General features: G+C 40.2%; 1 protein-coding gene across 5 annotated transcripts in view; it reads right to left on the bottom strand.

The window, feature by feature from the left end:
• The window catches only part of KCNQ5 (potassium voltage-gated channel subfamily Q member 5), a 273,412-nt gene extending 252,468 nt beyond the window's left edge, over nucleotides 1-20,944 (bottom strand). For 4 of the 5 annotated variants that reach the window (XM_053974028.1, XM_053974027.1, XM_053974029.1 and 1 more), the window contains exon 1: nucleotides 20,586-20,941. In XM_053974028.1, the coding sequence (XP_053830003.1) occupies nucleotides 20,586-20,941 (356 nt within the window). Of the gene's footprint in view, nucleotides 1-20,585 lie in introns of all 5 variants that reach the window. The other variant, XM_053974030.1, reaches the window with a different exon arrangement.
• Between the last annotated feature and the right edge of the window lie 259 nt (nucleotides 20,945-21,203).

Raw genomic sequence — 21,203 nt, forward strand, 5'->3', positions numbered from 1 at the left:
CAGGGTATCTATGAAACTATGGAAATGGGTCAATTGGTTTCCAGCATGTTGCATATTTTTTTTTCAAACAAAACATTTAGATGCTTACTTAAACTACAAGATATTCAAGACCTGGAGTGGACATAAAAATTCCCACAGAAATTAAAAAAACAAACAAACAAACATATTTTTCAATTCTTGATTAAATCAAGAGAAATAGTAAGTGCAGAATCTTTTCTAAATTATATAATTCTGAAGAAGTCCATGGGAATGTGTTAGCATGTCCAAGGCTCCAGCTACCAAATTCATGGATGTTTTTGCTTAGTGAGCTTCCCTTCAGCTCGCCTCCAGAGAGGTCCACTAAGGAAATAGAAATGGCAAATGGCAAACTGGAAGCACAGGGACCTGGGGAGGCAGACAGCGGGACAGATTGGTGAGCAGGAGTGTGAAACAAAGTGATACAGAGTCATCACCCATCTCTGTTCCTTGCAACTAGAACTGCAGGATGATTAACTACCTGTTGCACTACCTCCTGGTTTCCCTCTAAAAACAGCTATTAACTGAGATCAGAAAGGTTAGGAAAAACAGGAACAGCCAAACACACACACTATTTTCCCAGAACTCAATTCTGAATGGCACTTGATTGGTATTTCATAGCATAACATTTAAAAATGCCACAGTTTTTAGGTTATTTTCCTCTTCTAAGAAATTCTCAATCCTTGCAGCAGCACCAGACAGGAAAACATCATCACATTTAAGGGCAATTTTTTCTATGAATATTTTTTTATATCAAGAGCATAGCTTCAACAAGCTCCTTCGTGCTCAAAACTGTGACTACTTTAAATAAATCATAAAAGCTAGTGGTTGTTCTGGCTTCTAAAGCTGTTATTTTATGCCTCAAGCCAAATTTAAAAGAAGAAACACCCGTGTGTAGCATCAACTGGTCTTCAATTACTGGCTTGCTTCATTTGCATTCTCTCAAACAGGAGTTGTGAAATGTTAAACAACCTGAAGAATATTTCTAACTTGCAGAAACTTTGCTTTGAATTATCCTCTGATTAGTGGGGTTTCTTTATCTAAAAGTATTTCAGGTACAGATAAAAATAAAAAGGTTAAAACATTACATCTTACTACCAAACACAAAAGTACTACTACACACATTATTTATCAGTCCAAACATTTTGTACATTCATATGAAGTCCACAAACGCTGCATTTGATATCTGAACTGCTCACTTTGCTTATAGGCCTTAAAAAAAACATATCAAGGTAAAAAAATCATAAGTAATGATGAAGAAATACATATTAAGGGACTCACCTTTCTTTAATTTGTTTCATCTTTTTTAAACCTTTCTTTCTTTTATTTGGGGGATAAAATACACTTCAAAATATTACTTACATATACAAGACTTGAGGTAAAAGGAAGCAAAAAATATAAGGTTTGCCAAAAGAGGTGGTAGATGTCCCATCCCTGGACACATTCAAGGCCAGGTTCTCTAAGCAACCTGACCTAGGTGAAGATGTCCCTGCTCATTGCAGGGGCATTGGACTAGATGATCTTTAAAGGCCCCTTCCAATCTGAACTATTCTAGGATGCTGTGATTCTATATGGACATTCTATCTATGGATTCTATCTATGTTGTCCCATTCTGAAGGACAAACATCTCCTTTTAGCTGGATTTTTCTGAAGTGCCTACATCTCTAGTGGGACAAAAGGAGAAGCCTGGAACAGCTAAAACAACGACACTGCAGTTGGTTCATTAAAGGTTTCCAAGTATTAACCATTCCCCAGTGCAGAGCCATGTTTGCAGTCCTGAGGGATAAGACTGGGCCCTTAATAACTGCAAAGGCTGAAGGCTGTGCAAGCCCAGCTACGTGCTGGCTGTGGTTATTAGCTCTGCAGGACACTGCTGCATGGTCCTCAGCTCCCTTACAGCAGAAGCCTTGGAAAACACCAAGATTCAAACTGAAAGTATTACCAAAGACACAGAGTCTGAGTAAAAAAGGGTGAAAAATATATTTGCATATACAACTTCAGTGGTTTTAAGATAGAGCACTATTCCTCACCAAGTTTCAGAAGCCAGCCCAGAAGGAGTCACCAATTTTTTCCCAATAATTTGTCTTTTCTGCAGGGGTAGAAGTGGGTGGTTAAAAGTTAAAGCTGGAGGTCAGCTTGCCAAACTCTATTAACAGCTTCTAATACTTTTAAGCAGTATTCAGCAGTACTTACACGCTGTCTCTCCACCCTTTCCTTCAGCTTCCTTTGTACACCTGCTTTGTACTTGTAATACTGAATTGTGCTGCTTAGAGCACCAAGCAGAGACAAGAAGCTCATCTCAAGAGTATCAGCCTCCCCTCTGTGAATTCCACATGAAAAATCTCTAGCAGGAGTCTCACCTCTTTTCCACATTTTGGGAATCTGCAGAGAAAAGGGGGAGAGTGGAAGAGAGAGAATGGCTGGTTGGGAATTTTTAGCAAATATTTCTCCTGAAAAAACATACCGATTCTCAAGTATCCAAATTTTCATCAAAGGAATTGACTGATTTTATTTCTGCTTCACAGGAATATTGAGTAGTCTGAAAAGCCTTTGATTTCAGGTGAGAAAGTCTTACTGAAGTTAAACTCAGTATATTTTTTAAAAAAAGCATGTTGGGGCTAAACTGAAGCACAGTATTTACCTAAGAGATATTTTTTACATTTGATTTAGAAAAGAGGGAACACCAAGTTTTTGCTGCAATTTGGGATGGAATTTTTTTAAATCCCACATTTTTATAAGACAAAGAATATTCTCTACCAGCTCTGACTGCCCATTACCCCTTCTACACCATGATCTGTTGAGTGTTGAGTATGCCTATACTGCTAAAGCCAAGGTGGCCAGGAAGAGGTCTTGGGCATTACACTCCTGCATGCCTCAGCCAGGAGCTGAAGCCTCCAGCTCTGGTTTGCTCTCTGTCTTCAGGAACAGTTTGCTCCCACAGCCCCTCATTTTTGGGGAAAAGGACACCAGGTGGATGAAGTGGCCACACAACTGGTTCATGTGGTACTTAACAGTAGGTTATAAAACATATAATTTAAGTTTAGTGCTATAAAAAACACCATTTTGATGGGCTGCAACACAGTTTTCTCATTCTTTTGGATAGTTTGGATAAAACTCCCAAGGAATATATGTAAGGACTATCACCTGATGCTCAGAAGGGTACAAGATGCCAAGTACAAGACAGGATAGATGCAGCCAGTCACTTCTGGTGTAAACTAGACCTCAGTGATGTGGAAACAGGAAAGCCCACATCATTTCATCTCAAGATCAGGAGCTGCTACTTTAACAACATGTTTATGCACATATACTTATGTACAAAAGAATCCACCTAAAGGTGGGTCTGCAATTTGTTGGAACTCTTTCACTTGATTCACTAGATTCTGGGTTTCTTTTAAAAAGTGCATAATAAATGGATTTTTTCCCTTAGATCTTTAAATTCTACACACTTCTCTTAGGAGGGAATACTTTCAATAAATGGATGAATGTGATTTTGTGCTCTGGGAACTGATAAGATTTCTTGTATTTTAAGGAAACCAATACTATACACTGCTGCACTAAATTTCCCCCTAAATTACTTCCCCTATGGATTTTACTCTGTTATTTACACACCAGCAATTAAGCACTTAATTTGATGCAATTAAAATTATTTCTTCAATAGAACCTTAGTCTTCAAAAGTACAGAAACCTTTTTTGGATACTTTTCCATTTTAGTAAGACAATTACAGTCAAACTGCTTTCTTCTCCTAGTGACAAATTCAAACCCAATTTTTAGGAGCCAAAAACTAGCAGCACTGAATAATGCCTGGAAGAAGCTGCTGGTTTCAGTCCTGTTTTCAATCAGCACCATGCACCCAACTGCAGTAGCAGTAATCAACACACTTTTTTGCAGGCTGGTCATGCAAACCAGGCTATATAAGCTACAGAAACAAAATTCACTTTCAACAGCAATGTCCCAGGACAAGGTTATAGAAAACAGAAATTTGTGGAATTTAATGACCATGCTGGTTCTACGTAACTGCTCCAAGGTTATACAGGACACTGACATTTCCAGGAATATCCATCTGGCATATTTCATATGTATCAAAGTTATAATTACTAAAACAAAACAAAAAAAAATCAAAAAGAAAACAGGAAGAAAAAAAAAGCAGAATCTCACAATTAATAATCTCATCAGAGCAAATACAATCACAATTCAAAGTTAAATGGCACTTTTTTTTTCTAAACAATTTTTAAACCCTCCCCCTTGTATTTCTGCATTTTGTGTGCCTGGAAAGTTCACAAAACATGTTCCTTCAGGGCTGCACCTAATTATATTGGGCATCCAGAAATAGGTGCATCTGACTCAGAATTTCTGCATGCCTTGCCAACCAATCAAACCATAAGAAATGCAAACTATGCTTAAATTAAGCAATAAAACACTGCAAGTTGCAAGTTGTAACATATGAGCATACACCACACTGCAAGGAAGAACTCCACAACAGGAAATGGCTTCAAAGTATATTTGTACCCAGTACTGCTGAGAGTATCTTCACAACTGTGACTTTACACAGCTTGAGTCACATGACAACTATTCCACACTGAATAGCACAGAACAGGACTGAACATCAAATGAGGGTAAGTGCACTAAAGCAGTGATACCTTTAATTACCATCTCTTAATTCTCACCTTTTTAAATCCTTATAAATGCAAGGGTTTTTTATTTGATAATTATACCTCTCTGTAGACAATCTTCCAGACAGATTTATTTTTTAATAATTTATTTAGTGACAAACATAGAACTGGTACAACCCCAGACTTAAGTAGCAGATCATGCTGAGAATTTGTCATTTTACCTTACGGTAAAATTAGGAGATCAGGCACTGCATTTTGCAGTGGTCCAGGGCAGGTGGGCAATGGATGAAAGAGATGACCACAAAAACCCCATGCTTGTCTGGGACTGTTCACTCAGAAACATCTTGAAGACAGCAGGTGCAGCTGAGTTGTTTTATTTTACTCTTTCACAGTACTATGCAGGCAAGTTATGTAAATCAACTGGACCAAATATGGTACCAGAGATTTCAAAAGAAAATGCATTTCATCATGAGAATCTTACAGTATTTATTTCCATGCCTCAAGGGTGTTATTAATAATTAGCAATTTACACAAAGTTGCTAGAAAATGCACCAAACAAACCAAAAGATTAATCCTCAGATAATTTCAACTTAAAAGCTAAAAATCAATGCTAACCATTAGAGAATGGCCCGAGAACTATAAAGCAATTACAGTCACTGATAACCACTGCATTCACAGGCAACGATATCAGCAATTAAAGGAGAGAGCAGTAAGTGATCCATGCCAATTTTGAGAACTTCCCACCAACAGCTGCTGTTCCATAGCAGTCCAGTCATTTGACTAACTTGTAAGGTCATTTTCTAAATGAGAAGTGATAAGTCTTAAGTTGGAGTTGCAAGGAGTTCTCTTAGTTGACAGCTATGTGCCAAGCAATGTGGCAATAAATTCCAAGCAATGGGACAACTTAACATCAACAGCATTATATTAATACACATGGGTTTTTAGATTGATACTATAAAGAACAGCCTTCATCTATGTTCATTATGGAGCAAACTCTGCTATTAAACACTGCTTTGCACAAAGGCTGCAAACATAATATTCAATCAGCTATCAAACTAAAATACATTTAAGAGCTATTTGAAAAATTGAAGTATTTCCTATTCATTTTACATTAGAAAAATATCCACATCTCCATGCCTGCAAAAGAACAATCATTTTTAGAAATTAATAAAACTGTATGTAGCAAAATAGGTTGTTTTGTACCACATCATTTTCCAAACTCTGTGGTTACTTTTGCAGCAGTATTTCAATGGCTACTTTTCAAGACGAAGTATTTTGCCACTTACAGTCTCTGTTACTCATTGCAAATGATTAAAGTAAAAATGTAAAAACACTGTCTGCAGCATACTGTGATACATTGCAGCTGCAGGTGATTTACCATATAATACACCACTGCACAAGCAGTCACTCCTGAGGCTGCACAAAACAAAATAACATTGGGTTGACAGAAACCTGCATAATTTTTTAAAAAATTACACAGCACTCTTACAAAATTCAAGAATAAGAAGATAAAGCATCCTGTTACTTTACAGGAATTTTGCCTGAGTAAGAGCTTCTGGATTGAGACTGGAATTAAAGGCTAGTAAACAGCTTAAAGATTTGGCCTGCCGTTTGTACCTGCTAAAGACTTCTTTATCCAAAAGTACTAGAGTTAGACTCAACAAAATATAAATCATGTTCTCTGCTTTCATTAATGCAGACAGCACTGTACGTCAGCACTTTTACATATACATATATATATTTATAAATAACTACATGCTTGAATGCATCAGAGAGTTTTCTGAAAGCCAGAAGAGGTGAGGTAAGTGCCAGGATGGTGCTGAAATTTCAAAGGAAATAAACCATGGTGCTAAAAGCTGTGCTCTTTTCATCCTCAGCAACATCCACAGGATCCAGTTACAAATGTGACCATTAGTAAGCCTTTAGGTTCCAGATCCTTCATTCTCTGAGGGACAACTTGAGTTAATCAGAGACTACAGAGGTAAGAAAATATCATTAATCCCTTAGGAAATCAACTGGGCACAAGCAAAAGAAGAAAAAAATTGACTGCAAGAGTAGCTAAAAAGCCACTCAGATTGAAGTCTTATGTACTAATTTTGAGTGGTAAATTATAAAACACCTATATACTTAAAAAAAGAAAAGTAATCTGTTTTTCACTTTTCCATTGGAAAAAGAATTTAGAAACCCTTCAGACTCAAAAGCTTGATAAGACTCTCCATGTGAAAAAAAAAAAAAAAAAAATCCAGTGGGTTTTGTTGGTTTTTTTTGGAGGTTTTTTTTTTGTGATTTCATTTTATTTCCCCTCAGGATACAAGAGCTGGTAGTCTTACTTGTTATGTCTTTGGGGAAGACAAAGGTTTGTTTTAATAAATATGTATTGAATGATTCAATGTGGAACTAAAACAGCAAGCACAGTGGACTCAGCCTATCTAGACACCTACCTGCCTTGATATATATATCAATTTTAAACACATGTCATCCAGAGGTTAGTTTGTAAGAGAGAAAAACTATTTAAGACACTTGGTTGCAAAGATCTGGATTGCTGTTTCATCCAAGGTCATGAGAAAAAAATACTCTTTTCCACTCCTGCTTTTGAAGAATTTGCATATAATTTATGCACAGTTTTAGAGGTTTGGTAGAATGTCCCAGAAGACACAGTGACAGCAATATGATCACTTGAAATTAATTAAACTATCTCAAGAGCATTAAGTCGATCTTCATTCCATACTAGAGACTGTAGAAGTTTACAGATGGAGAAGTGTGTTTTGGGAGAAGCAGCTTCCTAAAAACACACCTGAAAATGAACAAAATACTCCAATTCATGTGTACCTTTCTCAAAGATTGTGAAGCCCTAGGATTTTGACAGCAACTTGTTTCAAAGAACCCACGAGACTGATTTCAGTATGTTCTTCAATGCTATCCCATTGACTGTTTTCCCCATATTCTTACCAGTCCCTACCAGCAACTTAATTTGGCAGTTGACTTAGCTCCCAGCCTCACAGACAACGGTAAAGAGGGGTGTTTTATTAATTAATCTATTAATTCATCTGCCCGCTGGCTTCCCTGCTACATGCTGAGAAGCTGTGTTGCCATTCTGCTTGTTCTTCCCATGCTGAGAAGCTGTGTTGCCATTCTGCTTGTTCTTCCACCAGTCATCCATTTCTCTAATTCAGTACCCTCAGACAAAGACAAATAATACAGGAAGGAGACTCTCATCATCCATGTGATAATTAATCTTCATGAAATTGTTAAACAATGAAATTCATAGCTCCTGCAACGGTTCAGCATCTGCCAAAATAAGTGTCACTTTCAAAAAGTGATGGGAAAATAACACATGATAGGTTTAGTTACAGTTTTACTGAAGTTAGGATTAGTTGAGTGAGTTAGAAGTGCACTCATGCTAGTCTACTGTCAAATAGTTTATTGATATATGAAAAGCACATATATCACATGCTGCTGAGGGTGTCAGACCCAGCAAAAAGGAACAGGTCCATTTGTTGTTTCCTTCCACTTAATGAGTCATGCAAAGCTGACTTTCTGGTTTTGTTATTCACTTATAAATGTATGTTTAGAAATTAACTAGCCAGATACTTTTTACAGCTATTGAAAGTGAAGAGAAGTAACTTTCTCCCCAGGCAAGAAGGGAGCAGTAAGAGGAGCTGCTGAAGAGCAAGGGAAGAGCCACAGGGATGAGCACACAGAGCACACTAATGAGTCCAGACAGGAGTTTACAAGAACTGAAATATTAAGAGTTTTAATAATTTGAGCTGTGGTGACAGATAGGTCATACCTTTGAGATAGTAGCTTGACATAGATCATGTTAGGAATTATAAAGGTCCATCTGAACAATGATGTCTGGGTTCTCACCCTGCATAAAAGACAGTGACAACTGTTGTCTGCAGTGATTTAGAAAAATGCAGGATTATTTCAATGCTCAGATTATTTCATCATGAACTTGTGTATTCTGCATTTGTTACATGAAAGAAATTTGCAGATTGGTAAATGACATCCTCCAGAACTGTACATCTACGTGCCATCATTTTCACAAGGTGTCCTAACAATTTTCCACTGTTCTTCATTAATTACTGTTTTTAATCAAATTAACATGCTAATGATTTTTTAGCACATCTAACCAGCAATTCCCAGGGCTAGACTGCAAGACAACAGTTCTATTCTACTGCCAGAAAACAGTATGAACTCTATGTGTAGTGATTTGTTGCCACCACCTGCACACCCTCTAGAGGTAGGGAAGGCAGCCCTCAGTTTGAAATTAATCCACAGATCCATACTTGGAACAGCATAACCTGCCAAGGTTATGCCATTACAGTATGCCTCACGTTTAAAGACAAGGCCAAAAGACAGAACTTTATTACTGAGCTTTCTCAAAATACTGACTACAGCAGATACCCTGCAGGGTCATAAGACATGACTCTGTGATACACGCTGGACTGTGATGAAGGCAGTCACTGCTTCACTGCAGGGTGCTAAATATAGCCTGGGAGATGAATGGGCCTCTGTAATACACTGATCCCATTTCCAAAACCAAAATACACTTCAGATCTCTTGATCAGTCAAGAGATCTCTCTTCTGCAAATTGCTTCCAAATCTTTACAACTGTTCACATTTTCAGCCAGGATCATTTTTAAGTCTTACTTCATAGAGATTTTATACTTAAGACAGAGATGAATACAATTTTGTCATGGATTATTAAGTTTGAAAAACACCATCAAAATTTTATAAAATCATATTTCTTAAATAAATGAGCGCCCTGCTAGTAAATTTTATCTTTCAGGTTGAGATGATATCTGAAATGTCACTGTTTTATCTTAACAAATTTGAGTTTTCAGTCACTGTCCATTATAGTATTTAACTCCTAAAGTTTATGATAAAGGCAAGCAAAAAAAAAAAAACCGCCATGACCTTTCATGGTGGTGAGATAATTTATAGATATGGGCATATAAAAAATCCTGGAGAGCAAAATCATACAAAGGATTTTTCCAAGGAAATACTTTCCTGCTGACACTCACTGGTGTGGTACAGTGTTCACTTTGGTACGGTTACTTCAGCTCCAGCTTTCCCATTCATGAACAGCAGTAATAACAACATTCAATCTAAAATTAATATACTTTTAGATGCCTTTTATATTTCATGTGTATTAGTAACTCATTTATGGTTTCAAGGAAAAATTCCCTGGACAAGAGTAAGACTGACTGAATCCCTTTCTGCAGAAAAAGTCCCTGAGGACTGCATTTATCACCAAGTTTCTGAATTCCAGAGGGTATTTCAGATGCTTCTCCCCTGTTTTTCCTCCAAGTGTAGATGTAGCCATGCTGGAGGTCAGACATTGGACTGCATCTTGCTGTCCAGCTGCAGCCTTTCCCATGAAATGACCTGTAAGAGCAGCTAAAAAGTGACCTCAGCTCCAGCAAAGAGTGGACCCAAACAGGAATAAACCAGCTGAGGCTCAGCTTCAGAAAGATTTACATGAATATTTACCACAGGAAAAGCAATCATGAACACAATCAGGTAGTGAACAAAACTTTCATGTTGTGATATTTCCTCAGATCTGCATACAGGTCAAGACCTCAATGGAAGAAAAATGTAAAGGTCAATATAATGTTTTATTTACATATAAATATATTAAATTTACTCATACTATCCCTTCAGCTTTCTCTCTACAGAAAACAGGTAAAAGGGGGGGGGAGAAATATTAAAAACATATTATTAATAGAAGACAAGCACATTTCTAACCCAAATGTAATACATAGTATCAGTCAAGTACTGTTACAGTCAAGTAGACATTCATAAATTCTCCCTTCCCTCAATGATTGTGTTCCCACCTAGATAACTTCTGCTTCTGCAATGCCATAACTCTCCCCATGTAATATCTCCAAACAGCAAAATTCCATGCAGAGTGCCCACACATAATGTGGGAGCACTGAAGATTTCAGATTAGTCCTTCCTCTCTCCATAGATGAATTTCTTAAGTAAAACTAAAGAAGCTTTATAAAATCTCTATAATTCAGATGAGTTTTTGCCATCATTCATGAAGGAAAGATAGAGCATTTATCAATGTTCAGTTTGATGGTTTCTAGTAATTACTCTGTAAATACCTAAATATACTAATAACACCACTAAAAAGTATGTCTACAAGAATTTTCAGGACGAAAGTCAAAATTCTTTCCAAAGAGTATTTGTAATTCAGGACCATCATCTGTCTCATTGTAGCCAGCAATAACCACTCAACCCCACCCAGCAAACAAATTATTTGCAAAGACAAATCACAAGTTTAGTCAGCAGTCAATGTGACCTTTCAGGAAGGATAACTCCCTTCCAGACAGTATCTCCAACTACTAAATGAAATCTCTGTTTTCCAAGTTAAGGGAAAAGAAATACAACTGCTTGAGCAAATTGTATTATATAAAAGCTTATAATGCCCCCAGACATTAGCAGAGCTGTTTGTCTTTTATTCTAAATTCTGCTTCATCTTTGGTCTGCAGATGTGGTTGGGACACATCAAAGAGAGAAACATGCACAGATTCATCAACTAGAAACTGAATAAGTCACTTGAGGTCATGCACACTTACTGTAACTAAGCATAGCTGCACCTGAAGTGTAATGGAACCTCCTTGAAGAAGAAACATGATATTAACATTTCTACTAATTGTGGCCAAAGGCACAAGAAAGGCCTGTTGAAGTGAGGCGGGGGTTGTTATCTTCTTCCAAGTAACAAGCAATAGGGCAGGAGGAAGTGGCCTCAAGATGTGCCAAGGGAGGTTTAGATTGGATATTAGGAAAAAAATTTTCACAGTTAGGATTGTCAAGCATTGGAACAGGCTGCTGAGGAAGTTATTCACTTCCCATCCCTAGAGGCATTTAAAAATTTGTGGTAGATATGGAACTCAGGGATGTGGTTTAATGGTGGATTTGGCAGTGTTAGATCTACGGTTAGACTCTACGATCTTAAACACCTTTCCCAACCTGAATGATTCTGTGATTTAATGCTTCTAAATGCTCAGAACTGCATTCAGAAGAGTCTGAAGGACAGGTCTAAGAAAAGCCCTCCCACTGCCAGCATAGGTTCTTCCTTCTTCCCTCCCTGTTGCACAGATAGCTGCAAGTAGCTCGTTCACACATGGATTTACATTTCCTGCCATCTATGCAGATCGTTCTGCACAGAGCTGCAAAGAGCAAGACTGTGCTCCTTCCTGTGGCAATGATTCTTCTGGTACGTGTGAATAAACCTGACTCTACAGATATCAACTGCAGAGAGATGTAAACAGAAAAAGAGACTTCTTTCCTCCTAATGAATTTAGAGACTTCTTCTGACCTCAGTCAGCGTAACTTTCTTGGATGTAAAAGAGTTTTTCAAGCTGATGAATTCACTGTGTGATTTTTCTGGAAACATGGCAATTTCATTTTCTCCAGTGCTGAGCTACCTGATGGGAAGAGGACATCACCTGCTTACCAGCCTGGCAGTAGTGTGGATATCACACCAGCCTCATCAAGCCAGCTTCAACTGAGCCATCACCTGTCATGTGTCCTGTGACAGGGCAGTTTCACTGTTAAAAAGATGCACTGACAGAGACTTTTCTGACAGAGAGAAACTCACTGCTAAGGACCAGTGGCCCTCTATCCCCACCACCTACAGAAATGCATCCAAAGTAGTATTTCATCTTAATTTTCCCACAAAAGACCCTCTCAAGTATGTCAGGACTCTCATGCATATTCAGAAAGGCCCAGCAGTAACTTTTAAGTGCACTCCTGTCACGAAAGCTTCAAAGGGAAAGATCTGTGCATTTACTTCTAATGGGTAGTTCTCAGATACCAAAGTTATGGGTGAGCTTAGGCCACATAAAACAATTAAATTTAATGGTCCAAGAGAAGTTAGATGCTACTTCTGACTGAATGACCTCAAGACTGTGTGCAAGTGCTCTAATCTATGACACAAGTGAAATAGGAGGTATCTGAATGTGTTTGGTAGCATTTTTTTCTCAAAGCATAAGGTTTTTATTCTCTTGGTTTGAGACTCCTGGCACCAGCCTGTTCCTTCCATATGGCATCAGGTACGACTGCAATAAAAGAATTAAAACTCTACAGAAATCTCAAATGGCATTAATATGTTTGCTTGGTCAAACTATGGAGTCTCAAACAAGAAGGAAGCCAAGACAAACAGGAATATATTGCTTAAATCAAGTCATGGGCAGGTACTGAACTTCCTTTCTTCATTATTTCTAATCAGTTTAAGAGCATGATTCATTTGTTAAACTTCATTCTGTACAAGTGGGGAGAAAAAAGTGAATTACCCATTGAATGCATAATAGAATAATGAAAGGAAGCTGCAGGTACTTCATGCTTTTGAAAATTATTCACTCTTCAAGAAAATGCTTAGAGACATATCTATGCCTATCTCTGTTAAGGACAACACGCACATTTATGTTTGAAGATTTTCTTGGATGAAGTCCAAATAGAAAATTTCAGATATGCCAGGCTGCAGGACTGTGTCCACCTCTGCATCACTGGACCAGACTGTATATATTAAGAAATAACCACATAGTCTTTCAAGCAGAAGACACTGTCTGAAATTACAGTTCAGTGCCCCAAATGACAAACGTTTTGCTGAGCTTCCTGTAACACAATTACACTGCAACTCAGATAGCTATCACAAGATAAATCTAATGCTCAGCAGAAAATTTTAAATATTTCTTGATTAGGTGCAGTTGACCTATAAGACAGCCTTTGAACTTTTAATTAATATCTTTAAAGGAAGGGGGGGAGGGGTTTGCACATGAAAGGGCAACTCCTTAAAATTATTTTGCAACTGATAAACTGAACAGTTCAAGAATTTTCTACCTTGACTGACCTGTGGTGGCAATCCCTTGGGTAATCTACATCAGCTCTCTTACAGGAAATCTGTAAAACCAATTTACAAAATAAAAATCTTGCAGAGAAAACAAGGAAAAAAAATTGCAAGTTCCCCCAAACTCAGTATATTTTATATAACACATGTTTACAAGTGACTCTCAATGCATCAGCATTAACCTAAAAAACCAAGAATGCATGCTGTTAATGGTTTGAGAAATGGTTTTGGTGTTAATGTTAATGGGAAAAAGCAACATTTATTGTGAAATAAAAACATCTGCCTCATTAGGAATAACACAGTAAATTATGTCTACTATGTATACACGTTAAAGATTTTTTTGTTAGATAGTTCATGCTTTCTACTCCATCTTTTCTACCTGAGAGCAGAAAACACTATTTTGCTTCAGTTAAAATTGGTCACAAATATAATAAATTTTCACCACAGCTATTAAAAATACAGTCAGACTTGGAGTATGGAAAGAGCATTAAGTCTGAATAGGTATCATGACCTATTTTTGATTTAAAAAGTTGAACAACACAAAAACTTTAAAAAGTGTCAAGTGAAAAAAGGTGTCTAGATCTTTAAGGTATTGTTCAGGGCCTACTTTGAAAATCTGTCACACAAATACTCTCTCACAGGCCATTAAAATCTTTAAAAATTCTTTAATTAACTAAAACCACTTATTCTTTGAGAACACATATTTAATGCCATATTGGAAATTCATATACCATCCCTCAGAATAAATCTATAATTTTGGGCATGTTCTTTCATCACATGAGACCACAAAAAGTTTCCCAAGAGTCCCCACATCATACAAGACACTCAGTAAAAAAGGCAAGAAATGTCGCACCAAAGACTGGCATACCAAGAAAAATAGATCTGAGGTAGGAGTCTCATCCCCACATACAATGTTCATTGCATGGGTTTTGTGAAAGGAAAAAAAAATAAAGCAAAAAGATAATTATGAAAAAGCTTTTAACTCATGTCTTGCTTTAAGAGGAAGAAGATTCTGCTTGCAAAGGTTGTAGATTAATTTGAAACTCAAATACTAACCTACTATCCACCTTCCTAAACACAATTCCTAATCTCATTTAAGAAATAAACCTTATGACAAATAGAACAAAGCCCACATGCATGAACTTTCCCTGATCCAGTTCTTGGTGACTTTTTCACAAAGAAAGCCTTTTGCAGTCTTCTTTATAGAAAGCTGTGGATCTATTTTGATTTTTACAGAAAATTAGTCGCTTCCCCTGGATCACCATTCTGGAGTCAGAAAGTAAGGCCAGTACAAATGAGAAAATTTAGTAGATCAAGCCTCAAAAAATAAATGTGAAACAGGATTTTACTAAAATAAGCATAAACATTCGTGATAGTTATCTTCTGAAAATCCTGACTGAAGTGGAAAATAACTCTACAACAACAACAACAACAACAACAACAACAACACACAAAAAAACCAAAAAATTAAACAACCCATTCCCCTCCCCCTCCAAAGAACAACAGCAACAAAAAAAACACCAACAAAAAACAAGCAAAAAATAGAAGTTAGATGTTATTTAGTGCCCATGACAGGGTTCCAGGAGAGGTCTCCTGTCCATGAACAACACCAGGAAAGAGGAGGAATGAAGCAGGGCTGAGCATTTAATCTTCTCTACCAACCACAAAGAAGAAGAAAAGTGGTTGTAAAGATTGTTACATCTCCACTGCACTGGTCAGTACACAACGACTGAGGTAGAACAAGAAAATACTGGACGTGACCATAAACATCTGTCAGTACAGCTAAGGGAAAAGCAGATATCTGCACCTGGTGCAGAATAATCCATGTATCCATTCAGGCTGGGAACCCACTGTTTGGGTGGCAGGCCCAGACAAAAGGGTATTTCTGTGGACACAGCAGGTTGAGCAAGGCAACAACATGCTTTTATCAGAAATAAGGCAAGCACCAAGCAACTACACTCGAAGACTGAGAGTGGCAGGCTGGAAAAGTTTTCTTCTCTAGTCAGCATGGCCTCACACACTAGGGCAGTCAGCTGTGATCCTTCCCAGCTGAACAGGTATGTGAAGAAGACAGAGGAGATGCTGGAGGGCAACCAAGATACTCAGGAGTCTTGAGCTTTTGTCTTGGAGCAGTTGATGGAGCTGAGCATGTTTGGTCTGACAGAAGGGTGATCTAACAGGTCACCTACAGCCAACATCTACTTGAAGGTAAATGATAAACCAAAATCTTCTCAGCAGTGACAGAACTTCTAGAAAGGGACAATTACTATAAATTGCCACTTGGGAGGTTCAGAATGGCTCTTCCATTCTTCCCTCCCCAAGTCAAACCCCCTCTTTTTTCAACAGGCAGGTGCTGCAGACCTGCAGGTTATTCAGCAAGGTGGTGGGACCTTCATCCAGAGAAATGTAGGACCTGTCTGGACAAATCCCTCTCACCCGACTGGGAAGAGTGTATCTTCCTGCTGGACTGGGTAACTTCCTAAAGTTCCTTCAAAACAATGTGTAGGTGAGAAATATGCACATGTAGAGAATCACAGACTGCTTCAAATGCAGCAAATCACTGCCAATTTATACTGAAGGGCATCTAAATATCCACTTTAATGCACTGTCTCCGAAAGAAAATGCCTACTAAGGTTTCTGTGCTACAGTTAAAGAGTTTTAAAGTTTTATCTCCTCAGTACCTAATAAGATTTGATTTGCTACATATTTATGTCATCAACGCTATTTTTTGTTAATTGTAAACATCATGTTGCTATTTGTTTTTACAAACATATAGAAGAAATATATTGTTATCCTAACAGCATCAGATTCTGACTCTGAAATGGTATCTGAAAAGATGAAAGGTGTAGAGTTACCCATAGAGCACCTGGAACTAGTTCATTAGATGCCAGAAAAAAGAAAGAAATAAAAACATTTCTCCTACTTTCAATAGCATGAGAAAAAGCAAGTCCTTTGGGTGTTGCACATGACTGGTTTTCTGGAACCTCCATTATTATACCAAGGGCACAGTGTGAGGCAGCTCTGTTAGCTCACATGCAAAGACCTGCTGTTCAACAGCCATCCTGATCATTACTGAGATATATCCTTTCCAGCAGATCTGGAAGGCTAAAATAGCTAGTTAAATCTTTGAGGGCATCATTACATTTTTTCCAGAAGTAATTTCTCAGTCTTTTTCCACCAATAAGACAAAAGACAAGAATAATACCATACAGGCTCTTGCAATTCAGCAACACTGCATCTTTTCTTCTGCAGTGCCCAATGGGGGATGTCCATGAAAACCTATCAATACAGGCCATGCAAAGTGCTACTGCCCTTGTGCACACATCCAGATGTGTGATTTGGAATTCAGAAGCTTCCAGAGCAAAGGTTGGTAGCTTTGTAAATAGAAGGACATCACCACAACAAATGTCAAAGACTTCTGCATGGAATACATTACAAAGAAGCCAGTAAGAAACAGAAACTTTATTATCCCTGAAATAAATCCAGCATGTTAAATTAGGAAACTTATGCAACTAATTATATCTTACCAGTATAAACAGTATCAAAGAGCAGTATTTTTCTTCTGAACATCTCAAGCCATCTCATTTTCAGAATGTCAATTAAGAACAAAAATAATACAAAGCCCTTATGATAACTGAAGATGAAACCCAGAGTTAAATTTGCAACAAATCTGGAATTCCCCTTTGATCATTCTAAGGCAATGGCTGCACATTTTTATCACACCAAACAAGCCATAATAAACTGCAACAGCAACAACAGAAAGAAATCCTGTGACATCCCAAGACAATGCTTTTGAAAAGTTACAATATTGCGGCCTTTTAGTGTAAGCACACGTGTTAAATATGCGCATGGCTCCATGTGTAGGTGATGCAGTGTGGCATAAAGTGATATCTGAAAAGAAGGTTTTCAAAAACTTGCAGGAAAGATCTTAAATTTTAATAGGACTTTCAATGTAAATAACTGCTGAAGTGCACAAAAAAGGATTCAAGAAACATGTCATTCATGGCTCTGCTCCCCCGCACAACTTTACTGAAATCAAAGGACTTTGCTCAAGAGTAACTTCTTCCCCTTGCTGCAGAAGTTTGCAGAATAGCTGTCTTTTCTAGAATCTGGCAGGTTTGTATTTACAAATAAACTAACCAATTGACTTCTGAATGTAGGTCACAACACTCATTCCTTAGGTGGCTGGCCTATTTTTATCTTATTTGAAAGGGCAAGAAGAAAAAAGAAGAGCTAACTGGGCATAGTTCTCAGCTCTGAAGTGTTTTTTGCTATGGGAGTGATACATGAAAATATCACTGCAGAAATGATTTCTTATTTGTAACAAATCTTCAATTCCCTAGTTCTTATCTAAAAAACAAACACACGAATCTAAACTGCTAGACCAAAGCCTTTAAAACCAAAACTCCGTAACTACCCTTGCATTACTTCAACCTGCATATCAGAGTGAGGTTTCAGGAGACCAATGATCTACTCAAAAGGTCTCACCCCAGATAGCCCATTCCTGCAACAGAAATAGTACAGAGCTATAACAGGCTCCACTGCAGGCAAGAATAGCTTAGCAGTGGTAGAAGCACACATCTCCTCCACATACTTTGTAATGTCTTTGCAACTCTAAGCTACACATCTCAAGACTTCTTTTTTCAAATAGTTGTGGCTTTTTTGTTATGTTTTAGTTTTTAATTCTGTAAAAAAGTCTGTTTTCCAAGATGCAACTATATTTGATCAAGTGGCTGGAAAAAAATGAGCCTGGAATGCCATAAATATTATCCTATTATCAGACTGTGATTAAATCAGAATTATACAAATACATTAAAATAATTTGTAGACTGGCAATAAGGATGTTTATCAAATTGAACTCCAATGGAACTTCAAATGCACCTTAAATACTGTATCAGTGACAGATACTTTAAGGTAATATTATTACTAGGTGTCTTATACTACAGTAAGGTTTCAAGCTCTTTCACACAGCTCTGTTCAGATAAAAGATGTAATGCTGGCATTACATTTGCCAAAATTGCCATTTGCAATTAAAAATTAAAACTGGCACTCTTTCTATGCAGGCAATTATCTAAACGCAGCTGGCAATCTTCCTTGTTTACAGCACTGCTGTGTCATGACTACCCTCCGTTTGGAAATTTACCACCTTTTTTTTTTTTTTTTTTTTTTTTTTTTTTTTTTTTAAAGGTTTAAATTTGTCAGCTGCATTTCCCACTTGAACTTTTCTGGTTTTAGATATTTTTATTATGAACTCAAACAAAAAGGTCCAAAACTATAATTTGCATATTTTGTATGGCAACTTCAGTCACTGCCGTAAAATTATTCCTAGTACATATTTTGGTGTTTGTTGCAATACTAATTTACATCCATCTAGGCCACAGGAAAACACCTGTAAGAACCCAGACAGCAAAATGTACCAAATAAATGCCATCCAAGAAGAACATTTTTGGGTGTAAGAGTAGATTTTCAGAGTAAACACAAATAATAGGAAGATCCTCTAAGTGGACAAAAATCCTTTTACTGAATAATATATGACATTAAGCATATTTCTACTACTTGCTATCTATAGTAATTGTCATCTACTAAATGAATCTATGCACAAAGTATCTTATTAATCAGACTGCCATGTTTTTGGCACCGTTTTACTTACAACAGCTGCTGTTAAAGTAAGGTTTGAGGGTTCCCCTGCTGCTGGGAGAGGAGCACTCTTTATGCTGTCAAACAGCTTTTAGGGAACAGTTGCTTTTTTAGCCAAGATGCTGCAGCGGCTAGCTTGATTCCATGACTGTTATGGAACAAATACAGTTACTTATAGCATATCAGTTAAATATTCTAATTCATTTATGAGGCATTTCCTGTAGTCAAACATAACAATAAATTGTATTGTATCCCCAATACAGTAATGCTTAACTTCCTTCCTCTGTAATTGATCACGTTTTCAATTATAAATATGATCCACTGTCACAACTCCTTGACAGACTTTGCGGCATGTTTTGCTCAGCCATTGAAAAGGATTCAGCCTTTCCCCCGAATATTACCAAAACCCATAAAAACAGAGGACTGCTAATGAACTGAGGAACATGGCTGACCCCAAGGATACTGCAAGCAGTGACAGCCACGGGTCCCCTCCCACAGGTGTCCCGGGCAAGCCCTTGAAGTTAAAGCAGCACAAGTTTCGCAGCGCGGTGACAGTACCGCTCTCCACTGAGCGATGGGACCGAACATATATTTCCGTCACGGGCTTTTTCAGGATGAGTGCGACAGGAACCGCCACTTGCTAAGATCAAAGCTCAGCAGCGGCAGGCACCGGCGGAGAAGCCGCTCGCTGCACGCTGCCAGCGGCAGGTGGCCGCACCTGAGGCGCGGCATCCCGCGGCGCCGCGCACCCGCGGCGAGCACCCGCGTGGGAAGGCGCCGTCACCGCACTCCCTTCGAGGCGGGGACCAGGCGCGCCCGGAAAACACTCAGAAGGCAGAACCGAGCGCTGCGGTTCCGCGGCGGTAACTTTTCAAACCGCGCGGCGCTCGGTGTCCGCTCGGCAGGACAGGCGCCGCGGGTACCCAATGCTGGAGTACCTAATGCGCCCCGCCATCGCGGGGAGGACCCGGCAGCCGCCGGCACCCCTCGCTCCGTCTAATCTCGAGGCCGGCGTGTGGCATCAGCGGGAGCGCCGCGCAGTCTCCCCCCGCGTCACCCGGCTGGCTCGGGCACCCGGGAGACCGGCGAGCATGTGCTCCCCGCCGTGCTCCCCTGCGGTTCTCTCTGCCGGGTGAACCGAGCTTTCCACGCATCACCTCCCACCCAGGGCTGCGCGGGATTTCCCGCCGCCCGCGGAGAGCCGCGCCGCAGGTGGCAGCGGCTCCCGCGCCTCCGCTGACTCCTCCCGGGCACTTTCGGCGCGCCTCGCGGGGTACTCGTCTTCCCCGTGTCCCGGCACGGAGTGATGCCCGAGGACCAGAGGGGCAGGCAGGGAGGTACGCGCCGCGCCGTGCGGCGGGGCGCTGCTCGGGACAGGTGTGGGCAGCAGCCCGTGGAACACGGGAGGGGTCGGGGCACGACAGGACGGGACGGGAGGAGAGGGGAGCGGATCGGTACTCACACGAAGGCGTGATAGACGAAGGCCCATCCGCGGGGCCGCTCCAGCACGTTGTACAGGTAGTTCTGCAGGCGGCGATACTTGGCGTTCCTGCGGCAGCTCGGTCCGCTGCTGTAAGACAGCGGCTTCCCCAGCAGGCTCATGCGGGCTCCGTGCTTCCCGCGGCGGCCCTCCCGCAGCCCGGCGGGGGCGGCCGCGCCGCCGGTGCCCAGGAGCAGCAGGCCGTCGCCGCGGGCCGCTGAGCTCGTCAGCGCCCTGCCCCGGCCCGACTCCACATCCTTCATGCCAGCTGCCGCGCCGCTCTTCACCCAGAGCCCCGCGGAGCCGCCCTCCTCCCCGCCGCCGTGGTTGCGGGGCATGGCATCACCCCGGGCGCCGGAGCGGGCGCCGGGGCCGCGGCGGAGCAGGGCGCGGGCGGCGGCGGCCAGGCACCCCGCGGCAGCAGCCCGCAAGAGGCAGCGGGGGCCGAGGGTCTCCGGGCGGCGCCCGCGGGGCGCGGGGGCGCGGGCCACTTTGGGCGCCCGGCGCGGCGGGCCGGCCTGCGGCAGCTTCGCGGGGGCCCCGGCGAGGGAGCGGGCGCCCCCCCGGGCGCGCTCTCCTCCCGGGCGGCGGGGCCCCGCC

The sequence above is a fragment of the Vidua macroura genome, chromosome 3 (genome assembly GCF_024509145.1).
Source record: "Vidua macroura isolate BioBank_ID:100142 chromosome 3, ASM2450914v1, whole genome shotgun sequence".
Classification (NCBI taxonomy): domain Eukaryota; kingdom Metazoa; phylum Chordata; class Aves; order Passeriformes; family Viduidae; genus Vidua; species Vidua macroura.